The 20,909-nt window shown below is 43.5% G+C and overlaps 1 protein-coding gene across 3 annotated transcripts in view; it reads right to left on the reverse strand.

The window, feature by feature from the left end:
- LOC120046479 (regulator of microtubule dynamics protein 2-like) overlaps nucleotides 1–20,909 on the reverse strand; it is a 56,500-nt gene that overhangs the window by 26,302 nt on the left and 9,289 nt on the right. For all 3 annotated transcript variants that reach the window (XM_038991750.1, XM_038991751.1, XM_038991749.1), the window contains exons 3-5: nucleotides 15,008–15,200; nucleotides 14,526–14,628; nucleotides 2,499–2,559 (exon numbers count right to left, since the gene is read on the reverse strand). In XM_038991750.1, coding sequence (XP_038847678.1) covers nucleotides 2,499–2,559; nucleotides 14,526–14,628; nucleotides 15,008–15,200 — 357 coding nt within the window. The remainder of the gene's footprint in view (nucleotides 1–2,498; nucleotides 2,560–14,525; nucleotides 14,629–15,007; nucleotides 15,201–20,909) is intronic.

The following is a 20,909-nucleotide window of genomic DNA, read 5'->3' on the forward strand; positions in this document are numbered from 1 at the left end:
ACAACATGCCCACCACTTTGACGATGCAAAATATTTTTTTACTGTGAAACAAGCAAGAAATAAGACAAAAAAACTTGAACGTGCATAACTATTCACCCCCCCCCCCCCCCCCCCCCCCCCCCCCAAAGTTAATACTTTGTAGAGACACCTTTTGCAGCAATTACAACTGCAAGTCTCTTGGGGTATGTCTCTATAAGCTTGGCACATCTAGCCACTGGGATTTTTGCCCATTCTTCAAGGCAAAACTGCTCCAGCTCCTTCAAGATGGATGTGTTCCGCTGGTGTACAGCAATCTTTAAGTCACCCCACAGATTCTCAATTGGATTGAGGTCTGGGCTTTGACTAGGCCATTCCAAGACAATTGTCCTGCTGGAAGGTGAACCTCCGTCCCAGTCTTAAATCTCTGGAAGACAAACAGGTTTCCCTCAAGAATTTCCCTGTATTTAGCACCATTCATCATTCCTTAAATTCTGACCAGTCCCTGACAATGAAAAACATCCGCACAGCATGATGCTGCCACCCCCATGCTTCACTGTGGGGATGGTGTTCTTGGGGTGATGAGGTGTTGGGTTTGTGCCAGACCTAGCTTTTTCCTTGATGGACAAAAAGCTACATTTTAGTTTCATTTGACCAGAGTACCTTCTTTCATATGTTTGGGGAGTCTCCCACATGCCTTTTGGCGAACACCAAATGGGTTTGCTTATTTTTTTCTTTAAGCAATGGCTTTTTTCTGGTCACTCTTCTGTAAAGCCCAGCTCTATGGAGTGTACGGCTTAAAGTGATCCAATGGACAGATACTCTAATCTCCGCTGTGGAGCTTTGCAGCTCCTTCGGGGTTATCTTTGGACTCTTTGTTGCCTCTCTGATTAATTCTCTCCTTGCCTGGTCCGTGGGTGGCCCTCACTTGGCAGGTTTGTTGTGGTGCCATATTCTTACATTTTTTAATAACCCAACCCTGATCTGTACTTCTCCACAATGTTGCCCCTGACCTGTTTGGAGAGCTCCTTGCTCTTCATGGTGCCCCTTGTTTAGTGGTGTTGCAGTATTATACTGAGATCATGTGACACTTAAATAAAATCCACCTGTGTGCAATCTAACTAATTATGTGACTTCTGAAGGTAATTGGTTGCACCAAATCTTATTTAGGGGCTTCATAGCAAAGGGGGTGAATACATATGCACGCACCACTTTTCCTTTTTTATTATTTTTTTATTTTATTGAGAAAAAAATATATTTTCATTTCACTTCACCAATTTGGACTATTTCGTGTATGTCCATTACATGAAATCCAAATAAAAATCCATTCAAATTACAGGTTGTAATGCAACAAATTAGGAATAACTCCAAGGGGGATGAATACATTTGCAAGGCACTGTAGAGATCAAGATAACCATAAAAATAAAAATAAAACGTAACCTGACCCAACTATTCTCCTCCCGGCTTTCGCAGATTTTTCCATTACTCTCCTGAAGTTGCTGGTTATAGGCTACACGAGGAGTCGGCAACCTTTCTCATGTGGAATGCCAATTTATCTTACTATTTCTACCAATCTGAGTGCCAGTTAGGGTTTTCATATGCACATTTTCGTGGAACAGTTTCATTCGTCATGTGGTTAATAAATGTTTTATCCAAATCTAAATAAATGACAAACCTAAAAAGTAACTTCTATTGCCAACTATGTAAAAATAGCCTATAAAGCCAACAAATAAAACAATTGCAGCCTGCAGGTAGAATAAAAAATAAATAAAATAACTTACAAATCACATTGGCTATTTTTTCTTTTATTTAACTAGTCAAGTCAGTTAAGAACAAATTCTTATTTACAATGACGGCCTACCCCAGCTAAACCCGGATGACGCTGGGCCAATTGTGCGCCGCCCTATGGCTATGCATGGCCTGTCTGCAACTTGAAACATTGTATCAACTATTAACTTGGGTCTGGCCCGAAGCTGTGCGAGCAAACTTGCAACATTGTATAAACTATTCTGGCCCTCAGAGTTTCCAGCACCAGTGAGCTCTGGGACAGACACAGCTGTAGGCTATTTGAGCAAGGGATAAGAAGTAATCAAGGTCCCCACAAGCATAGTTAAAACACACACACACCTCAAGTAGGTTTTAACACTAGCCTCTGTTTACCTAGTTCACTTCAATGTGCTTGTACATGTCAGGAAATGTGGGTGTGTGCATAGTGAGAACTACACAGCCAATGTGGTCATAGATGGGTGTTGGAGGAAGTGAGTGACTCACTAACAGGGCTGAGTCAAATGTACTCATGCTAACAACAATGAGGCGAAAATATATGCAATCAATGGAGTGGACATGCAAGGAGAGGTAACAACATTCACTCTTTTGGGATTTGAGTGGATAAATTGACATAGTACCAAGCCATAAGTTACATAACTTTAGGGTTACAAACTAATTGAGTTTCACATCTAGGATTGGACCATAGGTTTAAGACGATGTATGTGTAGTGTATGGCAAGAGTGAAAAAGACTCACCACTGATGACTTTCGGCACACATAGGGTTCAGCTTTACGGCTTCCTCTCCAACTTTCTTCCCTGAGGGGAGAGAAGGAGGAAATTAATAAAGTTACTGCAGGATAACACAAGCTCAGTATACACAATACCGGAAGCACATGTTTGTTCACGTCATATACAGTATATACAAATGTATTAGGCATATATACAATGCCTTCGGGAAAGTATTCAGACTTTTTACACATTTTGTTACGTCACAGCATTATTCTAAAATTGATATACACTGCTCAAAAAAATAAAGGGAACACTTAAACAACACAATGTAACTCCAAATCAATCACACTTCTGTGAAATCAAACTGTCCACTTAGGAAGCAACACTGATTGACAATAAATTTCACATGCTGTTGTGCAAATGGAATAGACAAAAGGTGGAAATTATAGGCAATTAGCAAGACACCCCCAATAAAGGAGTGATTCTGCAGGTGGTGACCACAGACTACTTCTCAGTTCCTATGCTTCCTGGCTGATGTTTTGGTCACTTTTGAATGCTGGCAGTGCTCTCACTCTAGTGGTAGCATGAGACGGAGTCTACAACCCACACAAGTGGCTCAGGTAGTGCAGCTCATCCAGGATGGCACATCAATGCGAGCTGTAGCCAGAAGGTTTGCTGTGTCTGTCAGCGTAGTGTCCAGAGCATGGAGGCGCTACCAGGAGACAGGCCAGTACATCAGGAGACGTGGAGGAAGCCGTAGGAGGGCCACAACCCAGCAGCAGGACCGCTACCTCCGCCTTTGAGCAGGAGGAGCACTGCCAGAGCCCTGCAAAATGACCTCCAGCAGGCCACAAATGTGCATGTGTCTGCTCAAACGGTCAGAACAGACTCCATGAGGGTGGTATGAGGGCCCGACGTCCACAGGTGGGGGTTGTGCTTACAGCCCAACACCGTGCAGGACGTTTGGCATTTGCCAGAGAACACCAAGATTGGCAAATTCGCCACTGGCGCCCTGTGCTCTTCACAGATGAAAGCAGGTTCACACTGAGCACATGAGCACATGTGACAGACGTGACAGAGTCTGGAGACGCCGTGGAGAACGTTCTGCTGCCTGCAACATCCTCCAGCATGACCGGTTTGGCGGTGGGTCAGTCATGGTGTGGGGTGGCATTTCTTTGTGGGGCCGCACAGCCCTCCATGTGCTCGCCAGAGGTAGCCTGACTGCCATTAGGTACCGAGATGAGATCCTCAGAGCCCTTGTGAGACCATATGCTGACACATGTACATTTGTGGCCTGCTGGAGGTCATTTTGCAGGGCTCTGGCAGTGCTCCTCCTGCTCAAAGGCGGAGGTAGCGGTCCTGCTGCTGGGTTGTTGCCCTCCTACGGCCTCCTCCACGTCTCCTGATGTACTGGCCTGTCTCCTGGTAGCGCCTCCATGCTCTGGACACTACGCTGACAGACACAGCAAACCTTCTGGCTACAGCTCGCATTGATGTGCCATCCTGGATGAGCTGCACTACCTGAGCCACTTGTGTGGGTTGTAGACTCAGTCTCATGCTACCACTAGAGTGAGAGCACCACCAGCATTCAAAAGTGACCAAAACAACAGCCAGGAAGCATAGGAACTGAGAAGTGGTCTGTGGTCACCACCTGCAGAATCACTCCTTTATTGGGGGTGTCTTGCTAATTGCCTATAATTTCCACCTTTTGTCTATTCCATTTGCACAACAGCATGTGAAATTTATTGTCAATCAGTGTTGCTTCCTAAGTGGACAGTTTGATTTCACAGAAGTGTGATTGACTTGGAGTTACATTGTGTTGTTTAAGTGTTCCCTTTATTTTTTTGAGCAGTGTAATTGTATTTGTGGAGTTTCTCCCATTCTTCTCTGTAGATCCTCTCAAGCTCGGTCAGGTTGGAAGGGGAGAATTGCTGCACAGCTATTTTCAGGTCTCTCCAGAGATGTTCGATCGGGTTCAAGTCCGGGCTCTGGCTGTGCCACTCAAGAATATTCCAAGACTTGTCCCGAAGCCACTCCTGTGTGCTTAGGGTCATTGTCCTGTTGGAAGGTGAACCTTTGCCAAAGTCTGAGGTCCTGAGCGCTCTGGATAAGGTTTTCATCAAGTATCTCTCTGTACTTTGCTCCGTTCATCTTTGCCTCGATCCCGACTTGTCTTCCAGTCCAAGCTGCTGAAAAAAATCTCCACGCATGATGCTGCCACCACCATGCTTCACTGTAGGGATGGTGCCAGGTTCCTCCAGACGTGACACTTGGCATTCAGGACAAAGAGTTTAATCTAGGTTTCATCAGATGAGAGAATCTTATTTCTCATGGTCTGAGAGTCCTTTAGGTGCCTTTTGGCAAACTCCAAGCAGGCCGTCATGTGCCTTTTACTGAGGAGAGGCTTCCATCTGGCCACTTTACCATAAAGGCCTGATTGGTGGAGTGCTGCAGAGATGGGAGAACATTCCAGAAGGACAACCATCTCCACAGAGGAAATCTGTACCTCTAACAGAGTAACCATCAGGCTCTTGGTCACCTCCCTGACCAAGGCCCTTCTCCTCCGATTGCTCAGTTTGGCCAGGCGGCTAGTTCCAAGAATGGTCTTGGTGGTTCCAAACTTCTTCTATTTAAGAATGATGGAGGCCACTGTATTCTCGGGGACCTTCAATGCCCCAAGCTTTTTTTGTGGGGTGTCCTTCCCCAGATCTGTGCCTCGACACAATCCTGTCTCGGAGCTCTACGGACAATTCCTTCGACCTCATGGCTTGGTTTTTGCTCTGACATGCAGTCAACTGTGGCACATTATATAGACAGGTGTGTGCCTTTCCAAATCATGTCCAATCAATTTAATTTACCACAGGTGGACTCCAAATCAAGTTGTAGAAACATCATAAGGACGATCAACGGAAACAGGATGTACCTGAGCTCAATTTTGAGTGTCATAGCAAAGGGTCTGAATAATTATGTGTTTTTATTTTATTTTTTACATTTCTAAAAACCTGTTTTTGCTTTGTCCTTATGGGGTATTGTGTGTAGATTGAGTCGTAAAAATGTGTATTTAATCCATTTACGGCTGTAACGTAACTAAATGTGGAAAAAGTAAACGGCACTGTATGAGCGCAGGAAAAAGATCATGCTGCAGGCAGCATAGAGAAGAACTGATAATTGATTGCATGGCGCAAGAACAAATGCAATGAATTTATTATTTAATGTAATCGAGAAATCTTTGTAGAACCAAAACATGCACACAGCCTTTGCTCAACAAACTTGAACACAAATAATTTGGGTTGCTGCAGTTTGCGAATGATATTGTGCTTATCACCCTCACGGCAGTCAAGCAATGCATTCCACCAAGAGTCGTTCACAATGTACTCTCACATCGCCTCTTCCTTTCTGCTCATGGTGAACAACATGAAAAACAGAGGCTTGTAGAATCATGACTTTTGAGTTTTCAGTTAAATGGTTCGTTGGTAGGGGGTCCTGCGTGCTCTGGACTCAAATGAACGAAATTAGTCAAAATATTTATTTTGACTGAACGAGTCAAAAAGTCAGTAACAAGAGCCAAACTCCCCATCACTAGAAGCCAGGGGAAGTTCAATGGCAGAAATCAGCTAGAGGGGTGGAAACCCAGTGACGCCTCGCAACACGTCAAACAAATCACATGCTTTGCTTGGGCGGAGCTCCAAGGGTGCTCACCAGACTAGTGCCGTAGCAGCAACAGTGCGTGCAGACTAAAAATGTTAACCAAATAAGCACTGGTGACAAAACCAATGTGCTGAAAACGTTCTAAAATGTTTTTGCAGCAAAGCTGCAGCAAGAAGGGAGAAATGGTATACAATGCTGGAATGATTATTTGGCTGTGCAGGCTAGCATGAGGGACAAGAAGTAGCTAGCCACAATGAAGTTTGTTTTGAGAAAAGTCAGATATACCAATGTACCATACAAGGTTAACTAAACTCAGCAAAAAAAGAAATGTCCCTTTTTCACGACCCTGTCTTTCAAAGATAATTCATAAAAATCCAAATAACTTCACAGATCTTCATTGTAAAGGGTTTAAACACTGTTTCCCATGCTTGTTCAATAAACCATAAACAGTTAATGAACATGCACCTGTGGAACGGTCATTAAGACACTAACAGCTTACAGGCAATTAAGGTCACAGTTAATAAAACCTAGGACACTAAACAGGCCTTTCTACGGACTCTGAAAAACACCAAAAGAAAGATGCCCAGGGATCATGCTCATCTGCGTGAACGTGCCTTAGGCATGCTGCAAGGAGGCATGAGGACTGCAGATGTGGCCAGGGCAATAAATTGCAATGTCTGTAACTGTGAGACACCGAAAAAAGAGCTACAGGGAGACAGGACGGACAGCTGAACGTCCTCGCAGTGGCAGACCACATGCAACAACACCTGCACAGGATTGGTACATCTGAACATCACACCTGCGGGACAGGTACAGGATGGCAACAACAACTGCCCGTGTTACACCAGGAATGCACAATCCCTCCATCAGTGCTCAGACTGTCCGCAATAGGCTGAGAGAGGCTGGACTGAGGGCTTGTAGGCCTGTTGTAAGGCAGGTCCTCACCAGACATCACCGGCAACAACACCGCCTATGGGCACAAACCTACCATCGCTGGAACAGACAGGACTGGCAAAAAGTGCTCTTCGCAGATTTGACTCACCAGGGGTGATGATCGGATTCGCGTTTATCGTCGAAGGAATGAGCATTACACCGAGGCCTGTACTCTGGAGTGAGATTGATTTGGAGGTGGAGGGTCCGTCATGGTCTGAGGCGGTGTGTCACAGCATCATCGGACTGAGCTTGTTGTCATTGCAGGCAATCTCAACGCTGTGCGTTACAGGGAAGACATCCTCCTCCCTCATGTGGTACCCTTCCTGCAAGCTCATCCTGACATGACCTTCCAGCATGACAATGCCACCAGCCATACTGCTCGTTCTATGCCTGATTTCCTGCAAGACAGGAATGTCAGTGTTCTGCCATTGCCAGCGAAGAGCCCGAATCTCAAAATCCTATTGAGCACGTCTGGGACCTGTTGGATCTGAGGGTGAGGGCCAGGGCCATTCCCCCCAGAAATGTCCGGGAACTTGCAGGTGCCTTGGTGGAAGAGTGGGGTAACATCTCACAGCAAGAACTGGCAAATCAGTCCATGAGGAGATGCACTGCAGTACTTAATGCAGCTGGTGGCCACACCAGATACTGACTGTTATTTTAGATTTTGACCCCCCCCCCTTTCTTCACGTACACACTATTCCATTTCTGTTAGTCACACGTCTGTGGAACTTGTTCAGTTTATGTCTCGGTTGTTGAATCTTATGTTCATACAAATATATACACATTTTTACACAAGTTTGCTGAAAATAAACGCAGTTGACAGTGAGAGGACGTTTCTTTTTGTGCTGAGTTTAACTACCATTAGATACTAGCCAGTTCCATTTCTCTCACGATTATAAAGCCAACAATATGTTAATAAAAACAGCCCAGTATCTAGCTTGTAACGGAGTTAGTGATACAGAGAGCAACCATGTACTGTCTATCTCAACTCTGGACCTCAAAGCCAGTTATACTGCTGGTAACCAAAAAAGTGTGAAACAACTCAAAATACAGTTGAAGTCGGAAGTTTACACACACCTTATCCAAATACATTTAAACTCAGTTTTTCGCAATTCCTGCCATTTAATCCTAGTAAAATTCCCTGTCTTAGGTCAGTTAGGATCACCACTTTATTTTAAGAATGTGAAATGTCAGAATAATAGTAGACAGAATTATTTATTTCAGCTTTTATTTCTTTCATCACATTCCCAGTGGGTCAGAAGTTGACATGCACTCAATGAGTATTTGGTAGCATTGCCTTGAAATTGTTTATCTTGGGTCAAACTTTTCGGGTAGCCTTCCACAAGCTTCCCACAATAAGTTGGGTGAATTTTGGCCCATTCCTCCTGACAGAGCTGGTGTAACTGAGTCAGGTTTGTAGGCCTCCTTGCTCGCACACACTTTTTCAGTTCTGCCCACATATTTTCTATAGGATTGAGGTCAGGGCTTTGCGATGGCCACTCCAATAAGCCATTTTGCCACATCTTTGGAAGCGTGCTTGGGGTCATTGTCCATTTGGAAGACCCATGTACGACCAAGCTTTAACTTCCTGACTGATGTCTTGAGATGTTGCTTCAATATATCCACATAATTTTCTTTCCTCATGATACCATCTATTTTGTGAAGTGCACCAGTGTTCTTCGGCTTGCAAGCCTCCCCTTTTTTCCTCCAAACAGTTTCAACAGACCAGAGGACATTTCTCCAAAAAATACGATCTTTGTCCCCATGTGCAATTGCAAACCGTAGTCTGGATTTTTTATGGCGGATTTGGAGCAGTGGCTTCTTCCTTGCTGAGCGGCCTTTCAGGTTATGTCGATATAGGACTCATTTTACTGTGGATATAGATACTTTTGTACCCGTTTCCTCCAGCATCTTCACAAGGTCCTTTGCTGTTGTTCTGGGATTGATTTGCACTTTTCGCACCAAAGTACGTTCTTCTCTAGGAGACAGAACACGTCTCCTTCCTGAGCGGTATGACGGCGGCGTGGTCCCAAGGTGTTTATACTTGCATACTATTGTTTGTACAGATGTACGTGGTACCTTCAGGCGTTTGGAAATTGCTCCCAAGGATGAACCAGACTTGTGGTCTACAATTTTTTTTCTGGAGGTCTTGTCTTGGCTGATTTCTTTTGATTTTCCCATGATGTCAAGCAAAGAGGCACTGAGTTTGAAGGTAGGCCGTGAAATACATCCACAGGTACACCTCCAATTGACTCAAATGATGTCAATTAGCCTATCAGAAGCTTCTAAAGCCATGACATGATTGTTTGGAATTTTCCAAGCTGTTTAAAGGCACAGTCAACTTAGTGTATGTAAACTTCTGAGCCACTGGAATTGTGATACAGTGAATTATAAGTGAAATAATCTACCTGTAAAACAATTGTTGGAAAAATGACTTCTGTCATGCACAAAGTAAATGTCCTAACCAACTTGCCAAAACTATAGTTTGTTAACAACAAATTTGTGGAGTGGTTGAAAAACGAGTTTTAAATGACTCCAACCTAAGTGTACGTAAACTTCCGACTTCAACTGTATATAGATGATGTCGCCATAGTCTAGGACCGAAAGGAATGTTGACTGAATAATCTGCTTTCTACTATTTAGCGAGAGGCAGGACCTATTTCTATAGAAGAAGTACATTTTTACACTTAGCAGTTTTACTAACTCATCAATAAACTTTTTAAAAAGACAGCTTTTCATCTATTCAGATGCCCAGATATTTGTAAGCTTCTTCCACATTTTGTTATGTTACAGCCTTATTCAAAAATGTATTAGCTTTTTTTTTTTATCTACACACTATTTTTTTATCAATTCTACACACAATACACACATAATGACAAAGCGAAAACAGGTTTTTGTCAAATTGCAAATGTATAAAATAAAAAAAACTGATATACATAAATATTTAGACCCTTTGCTATGTGACATGAAATTGAGCTCAGGTGCATCCTGTTTCCATTGATCATTCTTGAGATGTTTCTACAACTTCATTGGAGTCCACCTGTGGTAAATTCACTTGATTGGACATGATTTGGAAAGGCACACACCTGTCTATATAAGGTCCCACAGTTGACAGTGCATGTCAGAGCAAAAACGAAGCCATGAGGTTGAAGGAATTGTTCGTAGAGCTCCGAGACAGGATTGTGTCGAGACACAGATCTGAGGAAGGGTACCAAAAAAATTCTGCAGCATTGAAGGTCCCCAAGAACACAATGGCCTCCATCATTCTTAAATGGGAGAAGGTTGGAACCACCAAGACTCTTCCTAGTACTGGCCACCCAGCCAAACTGAGAAATCGGGGAAGAATTGCCTTGTTCAGGGAGGTGACCAAGAATCAATGGTCACTCTGACCAAGCTCCAGAGTTCCTCTGTGGAAATGGGAGAACCTTCCAGAAGGACAACGATCTCTGCAGCACTCCACCAATCATGCCTTTATGGTAGAGTGGCCAGATGGAAGCCACTCCTTAGTAAAACGCACATGACAGCCTGCTTGGAGTTTGCCAAAAGGCACCTAAAGGACTCAGAACATGAGAAACAAGATTCTCTGGTTTTGAAACCAAGATTGAACTCTTTGGCCTGAATGCCAAGCATCACGTGTTGAGAAACCAGACACTGCTCATCGCCTGGCCAATACCATCCCTATGGTGAAGCATGGTGGTGGCAGCATCATGCTGTGGAGATGTTTTTTAGAGGCAGGGACTGGGAGACTAGTCAGGATTGAAGGAAAGTAGAACGGAGCCAAGTATAGAGAGATCCTTGATGAAAACCTGCTCCAGAGTGGTCAGGAACTCAGACTGGGGTGAAGGTTTACCTTCCAACAGGACAACAACCCTAAGCACACAGCCAAGATAATGCAGGAGTGGCTTTGGGACAAGTCTCTGAATGTCCTTGAGTGGCACAGCCAGAGCCCAAACTTGAACCACTACCTAACATCTCTGGAGACCTGAAAATAGCTGTGCATTGACACTCCCCATCCAACCTGACAGAGCTTGAGGGGATCTGCAGAGAAGAATGGGAGAAACTCCCCAAATGCAGGTGTCAAGCGTCATACACAAGATTAGAAGCTGTAATCGCTGCCAACTGTGCTTCAACAAAGTACTGAGTAAAGGGTCTGAACACTTATGTAAATGGAATTTCAGTTTTTTTTTTTTTACATTTGCAAAAATGTCTAAAACCCTGTTTTTGCTTTGTGTGTAGATTTATCCATTTTAGAATAAGGCTGTAACGTACCAAAATGTGGAAAAAGTGAAGGAGTCTGAATACTTTCTGAACGCACTGTTCATATGCTTAAATCAGTTATTTTTATGGACTCTAGGAGAACATACTTAGTTTTACCTACATTCAATACTAATTTCAGGTCAATAAAGTTTTGTAATACAATGAAGGCAAACTGTTCCTAATTTTGTACACAGTGTTTATGCCATATGATAAGCTGCAAAAATCATTGAGATAGCTGATACACTGAGACAACGACTATCAAATTAAACATATTGGAGATAATATTTTGAAGAAATATTCAACCTGAAATAGGATATTGGCCCAGTTTTATTGGAAGGCATTCTAATTGGTCAACCACAGGCTAGGGCTGGGTTATAAACTACATCCTGTCCCTTTGTTCACTGGCGAGAACGACAGGAGAGAATCACTGAGGACAGGGGAGGAACGTCCATCTACCTCGCAGCGTAACATCTATGATTTAACCTCTTTTCCTCCCCGATTTGCTTTGGGGTCTGTGTCAAAGAATAACGTCAACTAGATCTTACAACTAGACAAAAAGGAAATGTTTATTTGAGAATACAACACAGAAACAAAGACAGCACCACTTCCCCTCTTTATTGCAGGATTGTGATAGGTGATTGATCAACATTGACATTGAGTAATAGTTTACCTACTAAAACAAGTTTAAACATTTCACTTCAAAAGAACCAACACTTCACTACAAAATGTACAAATAAGCTAACTCGTATGTAAGGATTAGGCATCTTAGTCTAAACAATAGATCATTGAGTAGTAATAAGTAGGCAATTATAACTAAAGCGTCATTTCAGGTTAACAAAAGAACTCCATACCAGCGGTGGCCAACCTTGCTCCACTGATCCCTGATCTACTTGGTGAGCAGACTTCTGTTCCAGCCCAGCAATAGCACACTTGATTATCAACTCATTATTGATGGGCTGAAACAGAACCCTGCACACCCAGCAGACCTCCAACAAGGGTTGGACTGTTCCAATTATAAATCGGTTTATACATTGTGTGTGTGATGTTTTAACTGTATTTTTGTATACAACATGTGCTAATATAGGTAGGCCTAAACATATAACCCATGTTAGCAAATGTTCTATACAAAAATACTGCTGGTATACAGAGTTGCTTTGTGAGAAGGTGTTCCAAGTTCACAGTTAACAATGGCTATGTAAATGCAAGATAAAGTACCAGTGGCCCAGCTTTGGCCCCAAGTGAGAGCAGGTCTGCCGGAGCCATGGCCCAGTGAGACACGGGTGCCGGCAAGTGTAGATGGAAACCGAAAAGTCTGAGCCTTTTGAGTAAAACACTGTATGGATATGCGCCATTACTCTCTTGGGCAATTCATTGGGACTTCTCGCTTCATCTGCAAACACAGGCTTTCAGTGCTCCATATTTGAGGACAGAAAACATAAAAAGAAAACAGGCTTCATTATACGTCACTGAATATTATGTTGGTATTACAGTATCTCTGTCCTCAAAGTTTTCCCTCTAGTACAGTAACTGAATCTGTAAACTTTTCATGTCCTCCCAAAGTTACCTGCCCTATCCAGTTGCCTAAGCTCTCCCTTCACTGACAGCTGGAACTACAATTTCACCCTCTTCCATGGATGTTATCTACAAATACATTGAGACTGTACATTTAAAACAATGATTAGGTAATAGAACATTAGCTAGCTGCTGACATTTAATGAACTTAGCTAAACAGTGTGGAAAGTTTTCTAGCTAGCAGCTCAGTTACCCTACTTTTCAAAATGTATTTACTTACTTGAATAGGTCCTCCCAGTGCCTGTTTTTGAGTCCTTACAAAAAATGTAAAAAAATGGGCAAGATTTTTTCGGTGGCAGCAAAGCGCAGCCATGTGGATGAATGGAGACAAGGCAAAAAGTGTGTGTGTCACCAGAACAGTTTAGAACGTGTTGTGACGTTTGACTTTACCAGCGTAATCCACTTTCAACAAATATAAATCGCAGAGAGTTAGCCACACTTGATAACTTGAACTAGCACACGTAACAAATCTACAAACTGTGTCCTACGGAAAATAGTGACGCACATAACACCTCTTCTACAGGCATGTGGGGGAGGGTTCTTGAAATGTAACATCAATTAAAATCTTGCTGCTGGGAGCCAGTGGACTATTCAAACCATTTTTTCAATACAAAAAATCTCAAAAGGGAGGCATGACACTGATATGATTTTGGTGGTATGGCAACGAGAGACTAGCTAGTGTAACACAAGACATGGAAAGAGCGTTGAGAGTTGTAACTTTGCTAACAAGCAATGCAGGGATGGAGTATTTGGCAAAGGCAGGGAAAAAAGAAAAGCATGCAAGCATTAAACATTTTTTGGGGGGGAGGGAACACCTCTGTTCACTTGGAAGTGGTGCATGCAATCACAGCTGTATAGTACAAAACATTATGGGTTGTGTGTTCAAAGAGAATACATGATTATTTATTGCCTTTTATAGAAGCTACGTGAGAGAGGTTTCTGTTTTGACAACAGCATTACGTCATACTATACTGCACATCTGTAAAGCGTGAAAAGATCACGGTTATATGTAGTGTTGTTTTGGTCAAACTAAGAATGAGATAACATGCTGGATGGATTGCATGGGGGGGAAATAAGCCCACACACAACTGTGTCTTATTCCATAAGATAATTTAATATGGAGGAAGACCCTGTCAATTGTTCATCGTGCATTATTGGCGATGCACATATAGTTGTGAGTACTTCATCATAAGCCTTCGGGTGACAGAAGACACGTGCTCAAAAATGTAGCCAAAACTCAGATCCTTCCAATTCGCTCTGTGGCCAGATCTCAAACTGGCTGACTGAGGTCATAGTATGGATACTAGAGGTTCATGCCAACTGGGTTAGTTGTCCAGGTGTCATTCAGTTCAGGGCTACTTTCAGGCCACTCCGAGAAGTGGACAATGCCAACAAGTGAGTGGCCTGCAGAACCAGCAGTGCAAATTACCTTACATGGCTCCAATACCAGGAGCTGCTAGGAGCTCTGTTATGGATGCACATTTCTGGACACAAACCTCAGAATAGGGGGATTTCTGAAAAACTGCTGATTTTTGGGAAATAAAAACGTGGGCATTTTCGAAAAGCTTCTGGAATTGTATAACCCTAGTCTTTGGTAAATGGTGTGAATGCTAAGGATCAAGGGTCAGTATGTGGTTTATTACCAGTTTCTGCATGGGTCTTCTTTTGCTCTAGGTTGGTAGTGATGTCATGAACATCCACGTAGGCCCGAACTAGTCGCCATAAGAACGTAGTGTTCTGTCCAAACTGAAGAAAAGAGGTGTCAGTGTCAAACTTTATATTATTAACTTTTATTTGGAGGCAGGGTTCACGAAGGCGCTCTCTTCTGCGCCAACCTGGATTCAAATAGTATTTGCTTTCTTTCAAATACTGTAAGCACCTTTGGATTAGGCCTGTCTACAGTGCCAGATGGGCAAGATTTGCTCTTTTGGAACTATTCAATTTGTTGCATTGCACCAAGCAAACCCAAGCAAGCTCAATCAAGCGCATGGGAATTTGTTTTGAAAGAAAGCAAATACTATGTGAACCCATGTCTGCTACTGCTGTGATTTATAACAAATACAGATATCTACTAGCCCTAGGACATCCAAACTCAAGACTTGGACAGTTGGTTGATGTGGCCCACCTGCTCCCTCTTATCCAGCATGGTGCGCAGGCATTCCCTCTTGTCTCCATCGCTGCCGTCGTGTAGAGCGTCCACCCTCTCCAGAAGGGCTGAGAACTGATTCAGAGGCTCGATCACATTCACTTCATAAGGACTCTGACCCTCAGCCTCAATCTGCTCTTCTTCCTCGGAGTCGGTTAAAGCTGTTATGTACCTGAAACACAAAAAGCATCCATTAGCACCACAGCCTACACCTTCCTAATATTGAGTTGCACCTCCTTTTGCACTCAGAACAGCCTCAATTTGTCAGGTAATGGACTCCAAGGTTTCGAAACTGTTCCAAAGAGATGCGGGCCCATGTTGACTCCAATGCTTCCCACGGTTGTGGCAGGTTGGCTGGATGTCCTTTGTGTGGTGGACCATTCTTGAGACACACGGGAAACTTGTGTGAAACACCCAGCAGCGTTTCAGTTCTTGGCACACTTACTACCATACTCTGTTCAAAGGCACTTACATCTTTTGTTCTGCCCACTCATCCTCAGAATGGCACACATACACAATCCATGTCTCAAGGCTTAAAAATCCTTATTTAACCTGTCTCCTCCCCTTCATCTACACTGATTGAAGTGGATGTAACAAGTGACATCGATAAGGGATCATAGACTATCCAGGTGAACACTATGTCATGGAAAGAGCACTGTTCCTAATGTTGTGTACATTCAGTGTATATTCTCAGTTCCCTTCATGTGTTTTCATAGTAAACACAGGTGGGAGGAAGATGAACTGATGGTGGTTCAAACTAGTGTTGAAGATTTTCATACCGTTCCTGTACCATACCGGGGTATACAGTATTACCGGCAGTGCACACAATGTAATTACACACAAAACAAATTTAGGCAGCAGGGATCTTGATCCAGGAGGGGATTGATTGTTGTAACCAAGAAGCTTGATCTTGCAAGCTAGTAAGTTAGCAAACCTGAGCCCTGAGCTGGAGCTTATTCTCTAAGATGTGCCAAATAAATTAATTTACTGCTAGTGTAGCATGCACCAACAGGCTATTCCTAAAATGTAGACCGGCATTATAAATAACCAACTTGCATTTTTTTTATTAACTAGGCAAGTCAGTTAAGAACAAATTCTTATTTACAATGACGGCCTAGGAACAGTTGCCTTGTTCAGGGGCAGAAAGACAGATGTTTTACCTTGTCAGCTCGGGGATTCGATCTAGCAACCTTTCGGTTACTGGCCCAACGCTCTAACCACTAGGCTACCTGCCACCCCTAAATAAATGTGAAATAAAATGTAAAGTGAAGGCTGAGAGTATCTCCAGAAAAGGAGCTTCAGTTAATGAGTTATTGTTTTTACCCCCTCTCTGCCAGACGCTGTCAATAACAGATTAACATCCACTGCATATTTACACGCAAACAGCGACATGTTTGTTTACACAAGTGGGTCACTTAATTGTGTGCCTAGCAGTTAAAAAGTCTTAATACAGACACTTGAAGGGTTTCCCGGGCCAAACACAGGGAGACTGGTCTCTGTCATGGCGAGGCACGCAGTGTCGGACACTTGTCTCTACCATTGTGAGGCGTACACTGTGCCCGCATTAGCACTGCTTTTACAGCCTTCGAAAAAGGTCCCCTTTCAATTGCTGTAGCAAAGTATGTACTAACACCCACAGCTAACACTTGAGTAGGGGAAGGGAAAAAGCTGAGCGTCAGGTAGAAATAAAAAGACATGGAGGACTGAAAGTGAAAAAGTTCAAAACATGAAAGGCTCCATTAAGTTCCGGCAACAGCTGCGTGTGCGTCATCTGTGGTTCTGGGAAAGTTTTGGTCTGGGAGCGATGGTTCTGGGTAAGGGGGAGGTGTGTTGGAGTGGACAGGTGCATCTTGGGCCCACAACTGGAGGCCCCATCTTAGATCCCTCTCACCCCACCTCAGGCCCGAATAGCTGATTACTTAAATCAGTGCCTTTGAGACAAAAGTATGTGTTTGCAGGAAAACTGCAACACTGCTGCTCTGCAGGGGAGGCAGCAAAATCCAATGACGACGTAAGAACCTGGCAAGCCAATGTTGGAATTCTACTTACCTACAATAACCCTTCCAAATGCTTGAGAAAAGTCAGCCAACGTCTAAAACTTCTGGAATAGTGTGTCACTAGTCTTGAAATAGTTGATGTAATCTATGTTAAGTTCTTAAGCAACACAAGCAAAAATGGCTATAGACCTATTAGCCCATTTCTCCAATTTTCTCTCAGTAAAAATGGACACAAATACAGTCATGGAAGTGCTGTAATCTTAGAGATGGGCACAGTTATTCGAAAATCCGAACAGACGTTAGTATCGATTACTTGGGAGCGTATTCATTTTCACCCCCCAAAAATATAGGCCTATTTTGACAATGAAAAAGCTTGGTCTACAGTCAAATAAAAGTATCTATGTGACATTGCTATATAGCCTACAACGATAGACCATTACATTCAAAACATTAATTAAAAAAAACCTGACCGTTATGAGTGCGCCCCATAAATAAAATAAATAAAAAAGACATGGTGCTTATTGTTGCTGTCGGCCAATCAAAGTGGCTAGTCAGAGGCTCCATGTGTAGCAAAGTGGGTGATTTCTTATCAAAGCAAAAGATATTAAAAAAAATAAGGAATTAAGTCAGCTAAATGAGGAGTTGGCTACAATGATCAACCAACCAGTAGGCTGTTGTTTCATATGAATGAAGTTGTTAGGGAGCACAGCAAAATAGCCTCAATTAGCCTTGTGTAACAGTATAACTTTAGTCCGTCCCCTCGCCCCGGGCGCGAACCAGGGACCCTCTGCACACATCAACAACAGTCACCCACGAAGCATCGTTACCCATCGCTCCACAAAAGCCGCGGCCCTTGCAGAGCAAGGGGAACCACTACTTCAAGGTCTCAAAGCGAGTGACGTCACCGATTGAAACGCTATTAGCGCGCACCACCGCTAACTAGCTAGCCATTTCACATCGGTTACACTTGCTACTTCAGCTAGCTGGCTAACTTAGCTGGCTACGGTAGCTACAACGATGATGCTATGAAGACAGGCTACCAGATGGAATGATACAATTTATGGCAGCAACACGTTTTTCTAACTAGAGCGAGTCAGTTTGGCTACTCTTTCTCCCTCCATGCCACACAGACTGTCACACACACCAGCCCCTGCTCCAAACTCACCCCTCCCTCCTGCTGAAACAAAGGTTCCAAAACCCCTCTCTGCACAGTGACCTCGGAGTAAGCTCCAAACCTGTAGGCTAGTCGTGAACCCAGTTTTATTATTAAACCTTTTTTTGTTGTTATTTTTAGTTAAAATCGGCCAATACAACAGGACTTAAAATTATGAATGGACACGCTTGTGTGAGCTGCGATGGCCCTTCTCCAAATTGTGGTGTATTTATTTTTTGCGCTTGCACACAATGTACTTGTACATTGAGTGATTCTCAGTATTTATCCAGATCCCTAGCGGAGACCTCCCCGGTTACATTCTCTCCTTCATGCAGTCGTTGACCGATTCAGTCACTTGTCCAGTCATTCATCCATTCATCCCTTCATGGCTACCGACGTGAGTGCTACGGGGCGGTAGTTATGTAGGCAGGTTACCTTCGCATTCTTGGGCACAGGGACAATGGTGGTCTGCTTGAAACATGTAGGTTTTAAAGACTTGGTCAGGGAGATGTTGAAAATGTCAGTGAAGACACTTGCCAGTTGGTCCGCGCATGCTCTTACACGTCCTGGTAAACCGTCTGGCCCCGTGGCCAAGTGAACACTGACCTGTTTTAAAGTATTGAGATCTAATGCTAGTTCTACACACAGACAACATTTTCTCAGTGAGAGGGATTGGACATTTAATATGCAGACGGAGAATCCAGGTTGGAGTGTTTCAAGGGAGCTTAGCAGCAATGGTCACCATGGTAAAGCGTCAAAACCAACATGAAGAGTTTAAACTCCCAACATCCTCTGATCTAGGGAGCATTAAGCTCAGCTCATAGAGAATGCATCACTGGTAGTGAGGGGCGCCTCTCAAGGCTGGATTTAGATTGGGGGGCTTGGTTCATCTTTCCATCAATCCTGACTACTCTCCCAGTTCCTGCCGCTGAAAAACACCCCCACAGCATGATGCTGCCACCACCATGCTTCCTCCAGACGTGCCGCTTGGCATTCAAGCCAAAGAGCTCAATCTTGGTTTCATCAGACCAGAGAATCTTGTTTCTCATGGTCTGAGAGTCCTTTAGGGGCCCTTTGGCAAACTCCAAGCGAGCTGTCATCTTTTACTGAGGAGTGGCTTCCTTCTGGCCACTACCATAAAATGCCTGATTGGTGGAGTGCTGCAGAGATGGTTGTCCTTCTGGAAGGTTTCTCCCATCTACACAGAGGAACTCTGGAACTCTGTCAGAGTGACCATTGGATTCTTGGTCACCTCCCTGACCAAGGCCCTTCTCCCTCATTTGGCCAGGGGGCCAGCTCTAGGAAGAGTCTTGGTGGTTCCAAACTTCTTCCATTTAAGAATGATGGGAGGCCACAGTGTTCTTGGGGACCTTCAATGCTGCAGGGCTCCCGAGTCGAGTGGCGCAGCAGTCGGAGGCACTGCATCTTAGTGCTAGAGGCTTCACTACAGACCCTGGTTCGATTCCAGGCTGCATCACAACCGCCGTGATTGGGAGTCCCATAGGGCAATACACAATTGGCCCAGCTTCGTCCAGGTTAGGGTTTGGCCGGGGTAGGCTGTCATTGTAAAATAATAAATTATTCTTAACCGACTTGCCTAATTAAATTTAAAAAAATGTTTTTACCCTTCCCCAGATCTGTGCCTCAACACAATCCTGTCTCGGAGCTCTACGGACAATACCTTCATCCTCATGGCTTGCTTTTTGCTCTGACATGCACGGTCAACTGTGGGACCGTTTATATAGACAGGTGTGCCATTCCAAATCATGTCCAATCAATTGAATTTACAACAGGTAGACTCCAATCAAGTTGTAGAAACATCTCAAGGATGATCAATGGAAACAGGATGCACCTGAGCTCATTTTCAAGTCTCATAGGAAAGGGTCTGAATAGTTATGTAAATAAGGTATTTGTTTTTTATTTGTAATAAATTTGCATACATTCCTAAAAAACAGTTTTTGTTGTCATTATGGGTTATTGTGTGTAGGTTGAAAATAGATATTTAAAAAAAAAAAATCCATTTTAGAATAAGGCTGAAACGTAACAAAATGTGAAATATTCAAGGGGTCTGAATACTTTCTGAATGGACTGTATAGTGTAAATAAGTGCCTTCCGTGAAGTTCCGAATGCAAGAGACGGAGACAAAATGCATCCGACATGATGCTTTAAAATGAGGCCTTTGACAGCTCGGCATACAGACTGGGAGATTGATGGGCCTGCTCGGTTGAGGTGGTATGTTCAAGGAAGCCGTTTTGACAGATGAGCGATTGGTGCAAACAGTTGGAGCTTTCCTCCTTGCGAGTGTCTAAACTGAGCAAATACACTCCTTAACCTGCTACATAATTAAGCCTCCTTCCTTGTCACACGTCTGTGCAGCACAGAGTAAGTACAGTCTGTTCCCAGTAATAGGCACTTCGTGTTTTTGCAAGACCAAGCACAATCTGCAATACCTCAACACTGGTCACGATCTGCATATCTTTGCAAACACACCAGAAAAAGACAATTGTAGGTTACACAACACAAAACTGAAAAAGGGCAATAGAAAAATAAGAGGGACGACAGCTTCGGAAATAGAAGTATGGGCATCTTCACAGCAATAATGTATTTCTAGTTACTGCAAGTGTGGCCTTATTGTGCTAAAAGAACTTCAAAAATAAGTTCAAAAGAGGTTACACTGCTCTCATGTGCTTTACTTGGGTGAAACTCCAGCATTTCTTTAAGACAAGATCAA

This window comes from Salvelinus namaycush, chromosome 4 (genome assembly GCF_016432855.1).
Source record: "Salvelinus namaycush isolate Seneca chromosome 4, SaNama_1.0, whole genome shotgun sequence".
Classification (NCBI taxonomy): domain Eukaryota; kingdom Metazoa; phylum Chordata; class Actinopteri; order Salmoniformes; family Salmonidae; genus Salvelinus; species Salvelinus namaycush.